We start from the raw sequence: 16,492 nt of genomic DNA, 5'->3' as shown, positions 1-16,492 counted from the left end.
GGCCTCTCATTCCCAGCAATGGTGTGTCATGCTCCAAACTGGGTTCATGAAGAACACAGAAAAGTACCAGGTTCTACTAAGCCCTATGCTAACCCCTCTGTGCATGGATGGCTCCACCAGCAAAAGGATGGATAATTCTTCTTTCTTCTTCTTTGGCGATCACTCATAGCTGAGTAAGATTGTCTTCATGAACACTGTCTTAAAAGTGAGTCAGTAAGTGACTGTGGAATCCAATTCTGGATCCACACGTCCTTCCCCAGTGGGGACATAGGTTTCTGGGTGGGAGTTGATCATGGTGAGGGTTTGCCAAACGTGCCTTCCTCTTAGCACATTTCTCCCTTTCGTCCTGAGCTTGAGTGTCTTCAAAGTCCATGACACCTTTGGTAAAGGCTGTTCTCCAATTGGAGTGCTCGTAGGCCAGTGTTTCCCAATTGTCGGTGCTTAGATTTGTCTTGAGAGAGTCTTAAAACCTCTTTTTTGACCACCACCCTTACGCTTTCCATTTTTAAGTTTAGAATAGAATAGTCACTTTGGAAGACGATATTCGGCATTTGAACAACATGACCAGTCCAAGAAAGTTGATGTTTGAAGAATCATTGCTTCAACACTGGTGGTCTTTGCTTCTTCCAATACACTGGCATTAGTTTGCCTTTCTTCCCAAATGATGTGTTGATTTTTTTGTAACTACTTGCTATTTTGTATTTCTGTGCTGTCACTTCAAACAGCAAAACCATTTGACTCACTGATCACAAACTTGTTAAATTTGTTTATATTGGCATTTGTTGGTGGTTGGTAATTCCCCCAGTAAGCAAGACAAGTTTGGTATTTTAAAAGTAATGGTGTCCATTACAATAGCCTCTGTGGTATACAATCAACTCCAGATAAGATCCCCAAAGCGATATTTTCCATGAACACGCATGTAATCAGTAAGATACAGGTTCACATGTACCTGTGTATTTGCACAAGTAGGGTGTAATCTACACACATATAAGAAAACGCTGTGAAAATGCTTTTTAAAAGTTTTGAAAAATACATTCGATTTGGCATAGCTTACTCTCGCCATCTAGAGGGTGAGTTAAACCACAGAGCCTAGGATCAGAAGGTCGGCGGTTCAAATCCCCGTGACGTTAAACCACAGAGCCTAGGATCAGAAGGTCGGTGGTTCAAATCCCCGCAATGGGGTTAGCTCCCGTTGCTCGGTCCCTGCTCCTGCCAACCTAGCAGTTCGAAAGCACCTCAAAGTGCAAGTAGATAAATAGGTACCGCTCCAGCGGGAAGGTAAATGGTGTTTCCGTGCGCTGCTCTGGTTTGCCAGAAACGGCTTAGTCATGCTGGTCACATATCCCAGAAGCTGTACGCCGGCTCCCTCGGCAAATAAAGCGAGATGAGCACCACAACCCCAGAGTCGGTCACGACTGGACCTAATGGTCAGGGGTCCCTTTACCTTTACTGTTGCCATCTAGTGTCACATTTGTATATTGCACTTTCCAACACATTTAAAACATTTCATTTCATTTGCAGCTGTGTAGATGAGTCCTAGGTCTCTTAAACAGCAGGTCACGTGTTCAGCATGGTTGGGAAGCTATTTTCAATCAAAATAACTTCCCAGTACTCTGGGTATGGCCAATAGTTGCTCTGCACAACTAGTTACCTCTGACTGCAACTGGATTGAAGCAGATTCTTTTTGAGGGGGCTAGAAAATTTGATAGGTATATTTCTGTTTTGTAACAGGAAGTGAAGGCTCGTTTGAAATAAATAACGCAACTGGAGCCATTTCTGTTATTAAAAGCCCAAATCAGCTGAAGAAAGAAGTATATGAACTGAAAATTCAGGTATTTGTCTTACTCTCCTGCTATAAATGTTTCCCTTACCACTTCTGATGGATCTGCAGTGTGCTGAATTTCAACTACTGCAAATGTAGTGCCCTCTTTACATAGGAGAATTGATGCATATTGCTGCTTTCTGCTATACCATTTTTAAAAAACAATTTTCTCCCTCAATGCCAACTCTACCCAAAGGGTCTGGTGTGTGAAAGAGAAAAGATCTGGATTCTTTAACTAGGTAACCAGACAGTTTAATAGGATTGATAGGAATGCATTATTCTAATGAATGTTAGAAAAATGTTGGAATGAAGTTATATGGCTTTAGTAGAAATGTTATAAGGAATCAGGTATAGATAGATTAATAGGGTATTAAAGGGAAAATAAGGTTAGAATGTGTTAAGATAATTATAGGATAAAAAACAGAGGAAGATGGAGAGGAATTGCTGAAACAAGTGGAAGGACAAAAAGGGAGGTGTGAGGAGGTCATGGAAACAAGTGAATGAAAGATAAGATATTGAAATTGGATTGTGTTTGAATGGTTTTTGTTTTGTTTTGTTAATTATTTGTGTTAGTGTTGTGTAGTGTTTTTTGCATGGTATTGTATTGTTGTATTGTTGTTGTTTTTTTGGTTTTTTGTAGTGTTGTGTTTAAATTGTTGAAAAATAATAAATATTATTTTTAAAAAATGATAGGAATGCATTATTCAAGTTATGCAAATTTGTTCACATATGTAGTATGTGTTATGGCTAAACCATAGGTTAAGCTGTCAGATTTGCACCAGAGACTCTAAGCCAAGGGACTAAGCCAAGAGTCAGGGAGGAATGCCCAGAAAACATACCAGAACTAGGAAGTCCTTGTTGGTCAGCAAGCCTATTGGAGTTCTTTCTGTCCAGGAGGACCAAATGGTCAGAGTAGGTCTGAACTCGAGAAATATTTCATTGTCAGGAATATGCTCTAATATATAGGGCAACTGCACACAGAGCTGATAGTTCCTCATTTTAGCTAAGTATGCTTAACACCGTGCAAGGCTGGGGCTGTGGGAAGTCAAAGCTCAACCTTTCACCTCTGGTCAGCCCTGAGGCCAATGGTGAAGAGCTGGAGTAGCTGAAGTCTCAAATGCAACAAGCAAAAGATACTGATATGATCAAACTCGCGAATTGCATGTCAGATGAAGCATCGTAAGCAGGAGGGAAAGCCCATGCAAATCCATTTCTTGTTCACTACAGGCTTCCGAAATCAGCCCGGAGGGTGAGGCGACTGCTCACGCCTTTGCCACGGCAACCATACGAGTTGTGGACCTCAACAACCACCCGCCGACGTTCTACGGAGAAAACGGGCCACAGAACCGATTTGAGCTCACAATGTACGAGCATCCGCCGGAGGGCGAGATTCTGAGAGGCCTCAAAATTACCGTCAATGATTCAGATCAGGCCAGTGTGGTGTTTTTGTTTTGTTTTGTTTTGTTTTGTTTTGTTTTGTTTTGTTTTGTTTTGTTTATCTCTCCTTTCTTGCTTCTCTCTTATACCTCCATTCTGGGCCAGCCCAAGACATTTTCTCACTTGAGGCGAACCACAAAATGCTTCCTCCCTGCCAGGGAAGATCGGGGGGGGGGGGATAAAGATCTACACCAGGATCTGCTGCCCCCGTGGATCCTACCACCTGAGGCAGTTGCCTCATCTTGCCTCATGGGTGGGCTGGCCTTGATTCCATAAACCTTTTGTTTTAAGTATCACAGCACTGAAAACTAGGTGGTGGTGACAGCCAACAATCCATTGTCTTCTTGTCCTGCTTGATTTCCAGGGGCATATGACATTTGTGTCCTTGAAACAAAATGCTGTTAATGGATGAATATTTTGTTTGATTCAGCAAACCTAGTCCTCTTAGTTTGACTGGGTCATGCCCTTTCTTTATTGCATTATTGCTGATTTATTTAATCAGCCAATGGAGATAATATTCCGTGCTTCCCCACTTAGTTTTTATTTTTTATTTTAAAAAATAATAATTCCGGTCCCGATCTTTCTGGAGCATTGTTAAAGCTACTCCACTAGAGCCTTATTTTGAAAAATAAGCACTCTATCCCATATGCAGTGAGCACTGTATTCTTTAACCAGAGGAATGGGATTCCTTTAGGTTCAGTACAGTTTATTTTATGTGGAAATTATGGCAAAGGTTGCTAAGGAAACCTCTGTAATAGCTTCCACCTGGGCTAACCGGAGAGGAAAAGTTGAGGCCTGAAAGTTTAATACACATGAAAGGACTGCAATTATTGAAAAGAAAATCTAGTCCATCAACATGTAGCATATACTCAGTGTTGTGCTAACATGGTTGCATTCTGCTCTTTATAAAAGTCAGCAGGTTCCCTGCCAGCTTGCTGCAAAGGGATAAGTAACTACTTCTGAGGCAGCCAGCCTCGTAATTGCTGCTTCTGCAGTTGCAGAAGGCAGCAAAATTTAAATTAACCGCTTACTAATATTACGGAGCAAGCAGAGACCAGCCAAAAGTTGTCACGGCCAGTATATTTTGCACAGATCTTTTGTTTGCTACGTTCTACTCCCCTTCCTATCACAAGGAAACCATGCAATTTTCTTTTGAGTTTCAAAATTGCTTTTTAATTTATATTTATATTTCCAGTCCCTACCCAAAATTGATCTCTAGTTCCACCTGCACCTGTTTGTTCCTCACTGGAGCAGTCTTTGGAAGTTCAAGGGGAAAGTTTAGCAGCACTCACTGGCCCCAACCAGTGTGCATTGTCTACTACACATGAGGGCATCAGGCTAGCCAATAGGATGCAAGGCAGACCATATAGTAGTAGCATTATTATTATTATTATTATTATTATTATTATTATTATTATTATTTATACCCCGCCAGTCTGGCTGAGTTTCCCCAGCCACTCTGGGTAGCTCTCAACAGAATTAAAAGCACAATAAAACATCAAATATTAAAAACTTCCCCAAACAGGGCTGCCTTCAGATGTCTTCTAAAAGTCAGATAGTTGTTCATTTCCTTGACATCTGATGGAAGGGTGTTCACAGGGTAGGCGCCACTACCAAGAAGGCCCTCTGCTTGGTTCCCTGTAGCTTCAATTCTCATAGTGAGGGAACCACCAGAAGGCCTTCGGAGCTGGGCCTCAGTGTCTGGGCTGAACAATGGAGGTGGAGACAATCCTTCAGGTATACTGGGCCTAGGCCATTTACGGCTTTAAAGGTCGGCATCAACACTTTGAATTGTGCTCGGAAACGTACTAGGAGCCAATGTAGGTCTTTAAGGACATGTGTGATATGGTCTCAGTGGCCACTCCCAGTCAATAGTCTAGCTGCCGCATTCTGGATTACTTGCAGTTTCCAGGTCACCTTCAAAGGTAGCCCCATGTAGTAGTGCAAGCAGGAGATAACTAGAGCATGCACCACTCTGGCGAGACAGTCTGCGGGCAGGTAGGGTCTCAGCCTGAGTACCAGATGTAGCTGGTAGACAGCTGCCCTGGACACAGAATCGACCTGCGCCTCCATGGACAGCTGTGAGTCCAAAATGATTCCCAGGCTGCGCACCTGGTCCTTCAGGGGCACAGATACCCCATTCAGGACCAGGGAGTCCCCCACACCTGCCTGCCACCTGTCTCTCAGAAAGGTGTAGTGACTTATTTCCAGAGCAGCAACCATATTAATCTGGAATAATAATAAAAAGACCTGTGCCACCAACCTAAGGCCACTCCCAGTACTTTTTTAGCAGAAGGAGGGATAATATTCAAACAAGTCCCTGGTCAAAGTATATGGAGGTGTACCTTGTACCTAAAATGACCCATATTTAGGTAATCGGGTCATTCTGAATGTTCAGCATCTCAGAGTCTACCTTCCAGATTATTCTCACACTTAGCCAACCTAAACTAGGTGCTCTTCCAGTGTGACTAGAGGAATAGGCAAGCTCCCAAATCTATTTTTATCAAAACCACCAACGTCTTGTGAACCAAAGCTTGGGGAGATTACTTCAGAAAGCCTCTTAGTTCTCTCTCATCCAGTAGCTGCTGAATTGAAGATACTAAGCAGTCGTTCTTGCCCTCTCCTCTCATTCTCTCCCCACATGCGGAAAAGGAAATGCCGACTCTATCCCCCAATTTCTACATGTTGTACAGGGTTCCATGATAACAGCAGAGTTCCTGGTTGTGAATGCAGGACCTCCGCATGTTTGCTTATGCAAGCAAACTTTCCATTTACTGTGCAGATATGGATAGCTGGCAGGCCCATTTAGGTCAAGGTTAGAACTACCAATAACAATCCCACTACTTCCACATTTATTGCGGGAAGACTAGGATTTTTTTACCCTTCACACACACATGTGTCTCTTCTGTAAGGAAATCAACAGTCCTGTGTTACACGCTCTGATACATGAATTTGTCATTTATTTTTCAATGCCAGCTCTTTCTTCACAGGGGGCGAATGCGAAATTCAACCTCCGGCTTGTCGGGCCAGGCGGCATTTTCCGCGTTGTCCCTCAGACTGTGCTGAATGAAGCGCAGGTCACAATCATCGTAGAAAACTCAGCTGCCATAGACTACGAAAAGTTCCAGGTCTTCACCTTCAAGGTATTGTAACTTCTGCCTTCGTGCTAACTTCATTCCTGCATTGCCATTCCGATCGTTCATCATGAGCTGGAGCACAATCTACAAAAGCAGGGATCTCTTGCCCTGGCCGACTCTCCCTCGGTGATTTAGAACCCCATTCTAAAATGTACAGGAAGCCTCTGTGGGTTTACAGCAGGCTTCCTCCTTCAGAAAATTGCCCTCCAATTCCTGAAGGGGGATTGGAATGGTGACCGGGGGGGGGGCGTGGGGGAATCCTGCATCCAAAATTCTATGCAAAGGGTTAAAGCTGCAGCATAGAATCTTGAGATGTCATATATACAGTGCTTTTTTTCCTGGGAGGACCCAGGGCTACAAATACCCCTAAACGTTTTGTGAATCATTGTCCATTTGTCCATTTACTGTATTTAGTTTCCCCAATTTGAACTACAAAATGGTGATTTTCTTGAGTCAAAATGAGAGTACCCCTAAACATATTTTTTAAGAAAAAAACACTGCATATCATATATATACATAAAAACAATAAACCGGGTGGTGATGCAACGGCTACTTCAACAGACGCAAGATAACATCACCAAGGCAACTATCTGTAAACAAACAATAAACGCCCCCAAAATAGTTTTTCATGCAGCTAAAATTATAGAAGCCTTTCCAAAGTGTGTCCCTTGGCTCATTTGCAAGAGCCACCTCAACCTATGCGATTTGCAAGTATCTTGCTGTCTTATTTACGACTTGTTTGACCTCTCAGTTTGCGGCATACAGTGTTCTGGCTTGTGTGGGTAAATCTCGGAGTGGGGGAAGAGGTGATGTGTGGATATTTCTGCCTCATGGGAGAGGGCTGGATTTGATGACCGTGTGCTCCTTTTGAGCCCTGTCAAGGCCCTTGGGTGTTTATTTCATGGGGTGTTTCATCCAAGAGGTGCACATGGAACACAACCTATAATTATTCCTCTTACAACTAGAAAATTCTCAGAAGGTTATAAAGCACTGCCCAAGTATGCATGGTAAGGAAATTACAAAGCGTGGCCTCATGAATACTAATAGAATTCAGCATGATTAAGAGCACTGCTGTAAACACCAAAGGAAGTAATTAAAAGAGAAAAGTGTGTGTTTCTTTTTACTTGAGAAATTGTACACTTTGTCTCTGAAAAATGGCTGTTGTTGTTGTTATTTGCAAGTGATTGAAGATAAACAGCAAAGGGCTTTTATACAACATTTTAAAGCCCTTTTGTAAATTCCAAATGCATTGGCAACAAAGAAAGGCAGAGATGCATTCACCATGGGTGCCAGTAGAGAGTTCTCCACTGACATCATCATTATTATTATTATTATTATTATTATTATTATTATTATTACTTACTGCCATTCATCCGAGGAACACAATGCAATTTACAATATAAAAACACAAAAATGCACAACATACTAACAAGCAAAAGCAATAACACCCCAACCCCACCACACACAGTTTGCCATAAATTGTTTAATTAGTCAAAGCCCTGGGAGAAGAGGAATGTTTTTGCCTGGCACCTAAAGACATGTAACTTGATTGGAGACCAGATTTCCACATGAAATTGTACATTCCAAATGTTTTGTGGTGTTGGTGTTGCCTCCAATGGTTCATTATCTGACATATCTAAGATAGCAGACCTGCTATTTTCATCCAAGAGCAATGGAATATACAAAGCTAATTTTAGATAACCTTTGTTTTATGCCGGTCCCCGATATTTGATTATTCTTAGCGGAGGGAATGATTAACAGTCTTTAATAGGCATATCATCATCTATTTGCAGCAGCTTTCGATTCAAGCTGAAAGCAATATTTCAGAGACAGATTTGGATTGGGTCCTTGGGCGTTTGAATTTTTTTTTTGGGGGGAGGAATAGTCACCTCTGTCTTCTGCCCCTACATGTTCTCCTGGGGGGGGCAGCTTGATGCCCACTTTGATTCATTACCATCTTGCTATTACTCCAGAAGACCTCCTTGTCTCTTGACTCTGCCAATCTTTATACTGTATTCAATGCATGGTCTTCAGAAGACATGTGAACATCCCTATGGAAGTGGCCTATTAAGATTCCTAGAGACATAAGGCAGACCATTGCTCCATCTTGCTTCATGTTCTCAATGCTGCTCCATGTTCTCTTTGAGGAATTGCTGGACGCAGAATAAAAAAATGTTGGCTTTAAGTTAGTCACAAGAATAATACTCAGGTTGCAGGGAACCAGGCAGAGGGCTTTCTCGGTAGTGGCGCCTGCCCTGTAGAACTCCCTCCCATCAGATGTCAAGGAAATAAACAACTGCCTGACTTTTAGGAAGCATCTGAAGGCAGTCCTGTTTAGGGGAGTTTTTTATGTTTGATGTTTTATCGTGTTTTTAATATTCTGTTGGGAGCCACCCAGAGTGGCTGGGGAGGCCCTGCCAGATGGACGGGATATAAGTAATAAATTATTATTATTATTATTATTATTATTATTATTATTATTATTATTATTAACTTTTCATAAGTGTATCCCACTCATATCCCCACACACACACACACAGTTTAACGTCTTCATGCCTTAGCCAAATAACCTGTTCTGGTGTATTGATGTTCAAGATTGATTTGGTTTCATTTTATTCTGCTTTATTGGTTTCATTTTATTCTGGGTTGCTAGTTGCCATGTAGTTTTCTTGAGCATCGCCATCAAGGTCTCAACAAAGAAGGAATGCAAGAGCTCTTCTTATGTTCTTTTGTACTGCTTCCTTCTTTGGTGGCGATGCTAATGTTCCATCGCCATTGGCTGAATCTCTTTGATTCAGGATGTGCTGAAAACTTGAGTCCTTCCCGTGGTTAACGAAATGATATACAGGCAGCGCACAGACATGGCTATGCCATAAGGGATTTATACTCAGATTTTTGCAGTCATTTGAAAATTAACTTTTTATTAACGTAACAATGACGGAATTCCAACTTTTGTGAGTTCTTTTCTTTCTTTCTTTCTTTCTTTCTTTCTTTCTTTCTTTCTTTCTTTCTTTCTTTCTGTTCCATGTGGAATATATTCTGTTGATGGGATTATCTATCATCATTATTAGCCATAACGCAAATTAGTCAGTTCCATATAAAATAGCTGGGTTCTGTAGAAGCACAACTGTTGGATTTTGCATGACTTACTAGCTCGTAATTTCTCAATTACCTCCTTAGCTTCTTGCAATAGAAGTTAACACACCTGAGAAGTTCAGTTCAACGGCAGATATTGTGATCCGTCTCTTGGATACGAATGATAATGTCCCGAAGTTTTCATCTGATTACTACATCGCGAGGATCCCAGAGAATTCTCCTGGCGGCTCCAATGTTGTGGCTGTAACGGTAAATTTTATTCATTCCTCTAGAGCCATGCTCTGTTGCAGTTATAATTCTGTGTAGTTCCATGAGTCTCTCGATATCTGTAATTATTGCCCCTGGGAAGAGGTGGGGATCTATATATTCAGAAACTGACAAAAAAAATAGAATCATAGAATCACGGAGTTGTAGAGCTGAATCTCTCATGAGTCTAAGCACAGACGCAAGCTAGGGTTGCTTTTTAGAATTTGAATTTGAATTCACCATAGTCTGTTATTCTGCACAGAGCAATGCAGTTTGGAATTTGCTCTGCTGAGCAAGGGTGTGTTTCTTAAATTAAATTATAGTTTGTCAGTATCCTCACAAATAAAATAATAATGCCACCACTTTAAAACTGTACTGAAACTACTTGATAGATGGTTTGTCTGTCCAAGCTAAGTCTATCCTCAATTTTTTTTCCATGTTCTACAAATTCAGAATATATGGCTGTTTAAAGTGGGGGTGGATAAACTGGGTCCAGATGTTGCTGGACTCTGTAGAATATGCAGGGACCCCAGGAGAATATTCACACTATAATTTGATATAACACCAGTCCTGAAAGACTACATTGGCTCCCAGTATGCTTCTCAGCACAATTCAAAGTGTTGGTGCTGACCTTTAAAGCCCTAAATGGTTTCGGCACAGTATACCTGAAGGAGCGTCTCCACCCCCATCATTCTGCCCAGACACTGAGATCTAGCTCCAATGGCCTTCTGGCGGTTCCCTCACTGAGAAAAGTGAAGTTACAGGGAACCAGGAAGAGGGCCTTCTCGGTAGTGGTGCTTGCTCTCCCATCAGATGTCAAGGAAATAAACAACTATCTGACTTTTAGAAGACATCTGAAGACAGACCTGTTTAGGGAAGCTTTAAATGTTTGACCCTTTATCACTTTTATTATTAATAATAATAATATTCTGTTGGGAGCCACCCAAAGTGACTGGGGAATGCCAGCCAGATGGGCAGGGTAAAAATAATAAATGATGATGATAATGATGATATCTTCTGGATTAACATAATTCCCACTGATGTTCTTCCCACCAAAGTAAGCAGGACAAACTTGGTTAGGATTGCACTACAAACTATACTTCCTATGATTCTGTAGTGGAAGATATGAAAGTTAGCTGATATGTAACCGCTGCGTCTGCGCCAAATAAGCCATTGGAGAGCACTGAACCTTTCTGCATAGCATGCTTTCTTCATCTCACACATTGTTTAGCTTAAACTAGAGCAGCTAAGTGGAAAATAAAACATGGCTAGATGATTGATTTTCTCCCGTATTTTCGAGGGGCCCAATCTGCACAATGCCTAGATATTTTCTTAGCAGAATAATATGCTCAGAAAGAGGATCATTTCATCATTTTCCATGTCCCAAACTTTAATGGTGACATGTATCTCAAGTGAGGGGAGCCACCCAGTGGCCCCGCTTGGTTATGCTGCTAGTACAGAGGTGCAATTTTTCACCTTTTCTTTGTGTGTAGGCCTGATCCTGAAGTTTACTCTCTCTCACACACGCATCTCTTAGCGACATCTTCTCCCAACACTTTGCAGATGGATGCAGATTACAGTGGTACCTCTGGTTAAGAACGTAATTCATTCCGGAGGTCCGTTCTTAACCTGTTCTTAACCTGAGGTACCTCTTTAGCTAATGGGGTCTCCCGCTGCTGCCACGTCGCCACCACGTGATTTCTGTTCTCATCCTGAAGCAAAGTTTTTAACCCAAGGTACTATTTCTGGGTTAGCAGTCTGTAACCTGAAGCGTCTGTAACCTGAAGCTTCTGTAACCTGAGGTGCCACTGTAATTGACATGACTCTTCCCCACCGTTAAATTCGCCCCCCCCCACCCTGTCACAAACTTTCAGTTGCACATTTTCATCTCCAAATACCTTGGTGGTGAAAGGGTGGGGTGGGGAGATAGAAGCAGTTTGTGGCCATTTGGGGTGCTGACCTTTAAAGCCGTAAACGGCCTCAGCTCAGTATACCTGAAGGAGCATCTTCACCTCCATCGTTCAGCCCAAACACTGAGGTCCAGCTCTGAGGGCCTTCTGGCGGCTCCCTCACCGCGAGAAGTGATATTACAGGGAACCAGACAGAGGGCCTTCTCGATAGTGGCGCCCACCCTGTGGAACGCCCTCCCTTCAGATGTCTAGGAAATAAACAATTTTCTGACTTTTAGAAGACATCTGAAGGCTGCCCTGTTTAGGGAAGTTTTTAAGGTTTGATGTTTTTATCGTGTTTTTAATATTCTATTGGGAGCCGCCCAGAGTGGCTAGGGAAACCCAGGCAGATAGGCGGGGTATAAATAAATTATTATTATTATTATTATTATTATTATTATTATTATTATTATTATTAGACTGAAAAGTGGTGAGGCACCCTCTCTCACCCTGGCTACTTCTGCCCTCCAAATCCCACTCCCAAAGCTGCGCCCCCCTAGGGAAAGTAGCCTTCTGGTTTTTGCTATTTTCCATCCTCAATGTGACCAATTACGCATGTCATGAAAGTCTCCTTCGTTTCTATTTTAATCCATCAGTACCCCTTTCCATTTTCTTCTTAAGGCAACAGACCCTGATTCAGGACTTTGGGGTGAAATGAAATACTCCATTTATGGAACAGGTGCAGATCTGTAAGTTTAAACATACATATGGATATATACATATTTTTGTTTAAGTGTATTTTTTTATATATATATAAAAGTTTGCATAATTTGTATTGCTATTAGCAAATGAATGAGAGTAATGTTCTGTCTGATGCATCAAATTCAAACATGATGAAATTCATTCTTAAAGGGGATGTATATCTTTTTCCTGGCTGTTTCACACCAACAGTGTTCTATTTCAAGCAAAGCAATATGCAGAGGACCAAACCTCCAGGTTCTTCCACATGAACCTAACAATAATGCATAAAGGAAGAACAGATTGTGGAAAGGGTGTTGCTGTTTTTCATTTTAACGTTTGCCGTTGTAGTGCGTGCTTTTCGTTTGTTTTGATGTATGGAACTGTGTGAAACCAATGGAGTGAGCCGCCTTGAGCAACTGTGGGTTCTAAAAGTTTTTCATAAATAAAACGTAAAAGCATAAAAAATTGGGATTGGGAGGAGCAAATGATTTTAAGGGGGATACCAAATAAAACTGCATGCGATTCAAGAGATGTGCCACTTAGGGGGCAGCAAATAATTTTGAGGAGGTTATCAATGTAAACTGCCTGTCGTTCAAAAGATGTGCCACTTATAATCTCCCTTCTGGAACACTGTAAGGCCCCCTGGGGCCTAATAAATCTCTCCATCTGGCCCTCTGGACTCTCCTCATGCCAAAAATCTGGCCCCCAACTAGGCCCCTTCCTTTTCCTGCTTTGTGTCATATTTTGGTGCCTTTACATGGCTGGAATACTCCTCAAACTCTGATTAAAAAAGGACCTGGATGGTTACGTCCAGTCAAAGGCAACTGTTGGGTGAGGCACTCATCTCAATCTCAAGCCGAGGGAGCCAGTGTTTGTCCACAGACAGCTTTCTGGGTCACATGGCCAGCATGACTAAACCACTTCTGGTGCAATGGAGCACTGGGACGGGACCCACAACTCACGGAAATGCCATTTACCTTCCTGCCACAGCGGTACCTATTTATCTATTTGAACTACAGTGGTGCCCCGCAAGACGAATGCCTTGCAAGACGAAAAACTTGCTAGACGAAAGGGTTTTCCGTTTTATGAGTCGTTCCGCAAGACGAATTTCCCTATGGGCTTGCTTCGCAAGACGAAACGTCTTGCGAGTTCTTGCGAGTTTGTTTCCTTTTTCTTAAAGCCGCTAAGCCGCTAATAGCCGCTAAGCCGCTAATAGCCGTGCTTCACAAGACGAAAAAACCACAAGACGAAGAGACTCGTGGAACGGATTAATTTCGTCTTGCGAGGCACCACTGTACCATGGTACCTCGGGTTAAGAACTTCATTCATTCTGGAGGTCCGTTCGTAACCTGAAACTGTTCTTAACCTGAGGTACCACTTTAGCTAATGGGGCCTCCCACTGCCGCATGATTTTTGTTCTCATCCTGAAGCAAAGTTCTTAACCCGAGGTACTATTTCTGGGTTAGCAGAGCCTGTAAACTGAAGTCTGTAACCCGAGGTACCACTGTAGTGTGCTTTCCAACTGCTAGGTTGGCAGGAGCTGGCACGGAGCAACGGGAGCTCACCCCGTTGCGCAGATTTGAACCGCTGACCTTCTGATCAGCAAGCCCAAGAGGCTCAGTGGTTTAGACCACAGCGCCACCTGCATCCCTTAGAACTCTGATTATCTCCACTGAACTGGGGCTTCAGGTAAGTGGTATTTGCTGCCCAGCACAGCCATATCCTGGTCCTGGGAGCCATTGTTCTTCCTGCACATCCATCGGCAGGATGCTTAGCACCTCACCCATGGAGGATGAAAAGGTTTGGATGGACCCTGATAGAGAGTCAGAAAACCATGTGCTTTTTCCTCCAGTTCTGAGCCACATTTCCTAAGTGACCTTGAAAACCCTCAGTGTCTCCTGCATTGCATGCAGAAAATAATCATATATTGTTGTTGTTGTTTAGTCATTTAGTCGTGTCCGACTCTTCGTGACCCCATGGACCAGAGCACGCCAGGCACTCCTGTCTTTCACTGCCTCCCGCAGTTTGGTCAGACTCATGTTTGTAGCTTCGAGAACATTGTCCAACCATCTCGTCCTCTGTCGTCCCCTTCTTCTTGTGCCCAACATCAGGGTCTTCTCCAGGGAGTCTTCTTTTCTCATGAGGTGACCAAAGTATTGGAGCCTCAGCTTCACGATCTGTCCTTCCAGTGAGCACTCAGGGCTGATTTCCTTAAGAATGGATACGTTTGATCTTCTTGCAGTCCATGGGACTCTCATGAGTCTCCTCCAGCACCATAATTCAAAAGCATCAATTCTTTGACGATCAGCCTTCTTTATGGTCCAGCTCTCACTTCCATACATCACTACTGGGAAAACCATGGCTTTAACTATACGGACCTTTGCTGTCATATATATATGACAGCAACAACAGTTAAGCATCTCCTTTAGATATTTCTCCCCTCTTTTAGGATGCCGTTAAGCAATTCGTGGGATGGGCTGTCTCTCTGGTTACACCTGAAAAACTCAAGGCACTTCTACAAGAGCAGAATTCTAATAGTATTTCTCTGTCTTCACGAACAACCTTTTGAATATCTTGCCCTTTGCATTTGCAGAAAGTTGGACATAGATCCCTAGTCATAACTCTAATACCCAGCAAATGGTCTCAAAAGGAATTAGCAAAAATAATTAGATTTTTAATTACTTCCAATATTTACACCGACTCACTGGGCATGAAAAAAAACAATAAACAATGTTGATTTTTAATTTCTGCTTGGGACATTTTACATTAGGAGGTTGTTATTACTGTTGTTATTGGGCTGAATCCAAGAGTTGTGTGGAGCAATTTTTCAGCAATTTTGTAGGGGCTCTGTGAAGTTTATTCCACTTACTGATATTCCTGGTTGCCATAGCAATGGTTCTGTGTGCTACTGGACCCCCTTGTTGTCTTTATTTTACAATTAAGCCAATCAGAGTAATGGCAGGACACATTGCCCTCATTCTGATTTGGCTTTATTATGAAGCCAATATGGAGTAAGGGCAGGAAGAGGAGTTGATAGCAAAAAAGAAGAGGTGAGAGTAGGGTTTGTGAATTATTATTATTATTATTATTATTATTATTATTATTATTATACCCCACCCATCCCCAGCCACTCTGGGCGACTTCCATTACCCCCAAATCATTTTTGAGTAAAATAAGTTTACTCGAGAATTTATGACTTGGCCTTGCTATTGGAAAAGTCAAAGTGGTGAGGGGACCCCAGAACACTTAGCACTATCTTGTGTTTTTAAAAAGGCACCCCCAAATCATTCTATCTGCAAATTCATAGAATCAGATTTCACATTAGCATCTTTCAGATAAATTCAGTCTGTCGTTTGAAATGATTGGTATATAATGTATGACAAATAGTTTTGTTCACCTGCTGCCTTCAGGTTGTGTCTGTGTGTGATGAAGTTGCAGTCCTACACTCATTTAAGCAAAGATTTTCAGACTTGCCTACTCTGAGATAGTCTAAATGTACCTCAGAGTTTGAGGAGCAGAGCTTAACTCCCTTTAGAAGCAGAAGGAAATAAATTCTTCTCCCCTTTCTTGATTTATAAGGGATCCAATGCAGTGTTCAGCCAAACTAACCTACAGCCAAACGTTGCATTCATCACACTTCCATTGCTTGAGTGCTGAAGGTCTCTGCGTTGTTTTATTCAGCGCATGACTCAATACATTGTTGTTACAAACTGCACAACTGCGCCATTCTCCCTTGTTTCAGTGCAGAGGGACTAAGTGGAAATCCACCGCACTGTGCTGTTCACAAAAACAAGGGACACATCCAAAATGGATTAAAAAATATGAAACTTGAAATGCCAGGCAATCAATTCACCCACCCCCTCATTTTTTTCGCCATATTCAAAGGCTCCAGAGACCTTGTATAAAAATAGTATTACATCTAAACATATCCATGTTACACTGGAACTGACCCCCCCCCCCTTTTGACTTTTGCAGATTTGGATTTAATATAATTATTTGCATGCAGATATGGCACTGTGGGTAAAACCTCAGCGCCTAGGACTTGCTGATCGCATGGTCGGCGGTTCGAATCCCCGCGGCGGGGCGCGCTCCTGTCGTTCGGTCCCAGCGCCTGCCAACCTAGC

The 16,492-nt window shown here is 42.3% G+C and overlaps 1 protein-coding gene across 2 annotated transcripts in view; it reads left to right on the top strand.

Annotated features, from left to right (window-relative positions):
* The window catches only part of CDHR1 (cadherin related family member 1), a 66,732-nt gene that overhangs the window by 27,035 nt on the left and 23,205 nt on the right, over positions 1–16,492 (top strand). For both annotated transcript variants that reach the window (XM_028729237.2, XM_077930600.1), the window contains exons 10-14: positions 1,732–1,832; positions 3,050–3,253; positions 6,250–6,402; positions 9,577–9,741; positions 12,309–12,376. In XM_028729237.2, the coding sequence (XP_028585070.2) occupies positions 1,732–1,832; positions 3,050–3,253; positions 6,250–6,402; positions 9,577–9,741; positions 12,309–12,376 (691 nt within the window). The remainder of the gene's footprint in view (positions 1–1,731; positions 1,833–3,049; positions 3,254–6,249; positions 6,403–9,576; positions 9,742–12,308; positions 12,377–16,492) is intronic.

This window comes from Podarcis muralis, chromosome 6 (genome assembly GCF_964188315.1).
Source record: "Podarcis muralis chromosome 6, rPodMur119.hap1.1, whole genome shotgun sequence".
NCBI classification, from domain to species: Eukaryota; Metazoa; Chordata; class Lepidosauria; order Squamata; family Lacertidae; genus Podarcis; species Podarcis muralis.
Note: the sequence above shows the minus strand (reverse complement) of the source record. Positions and strands in the feature narration are given on the sequence as shown.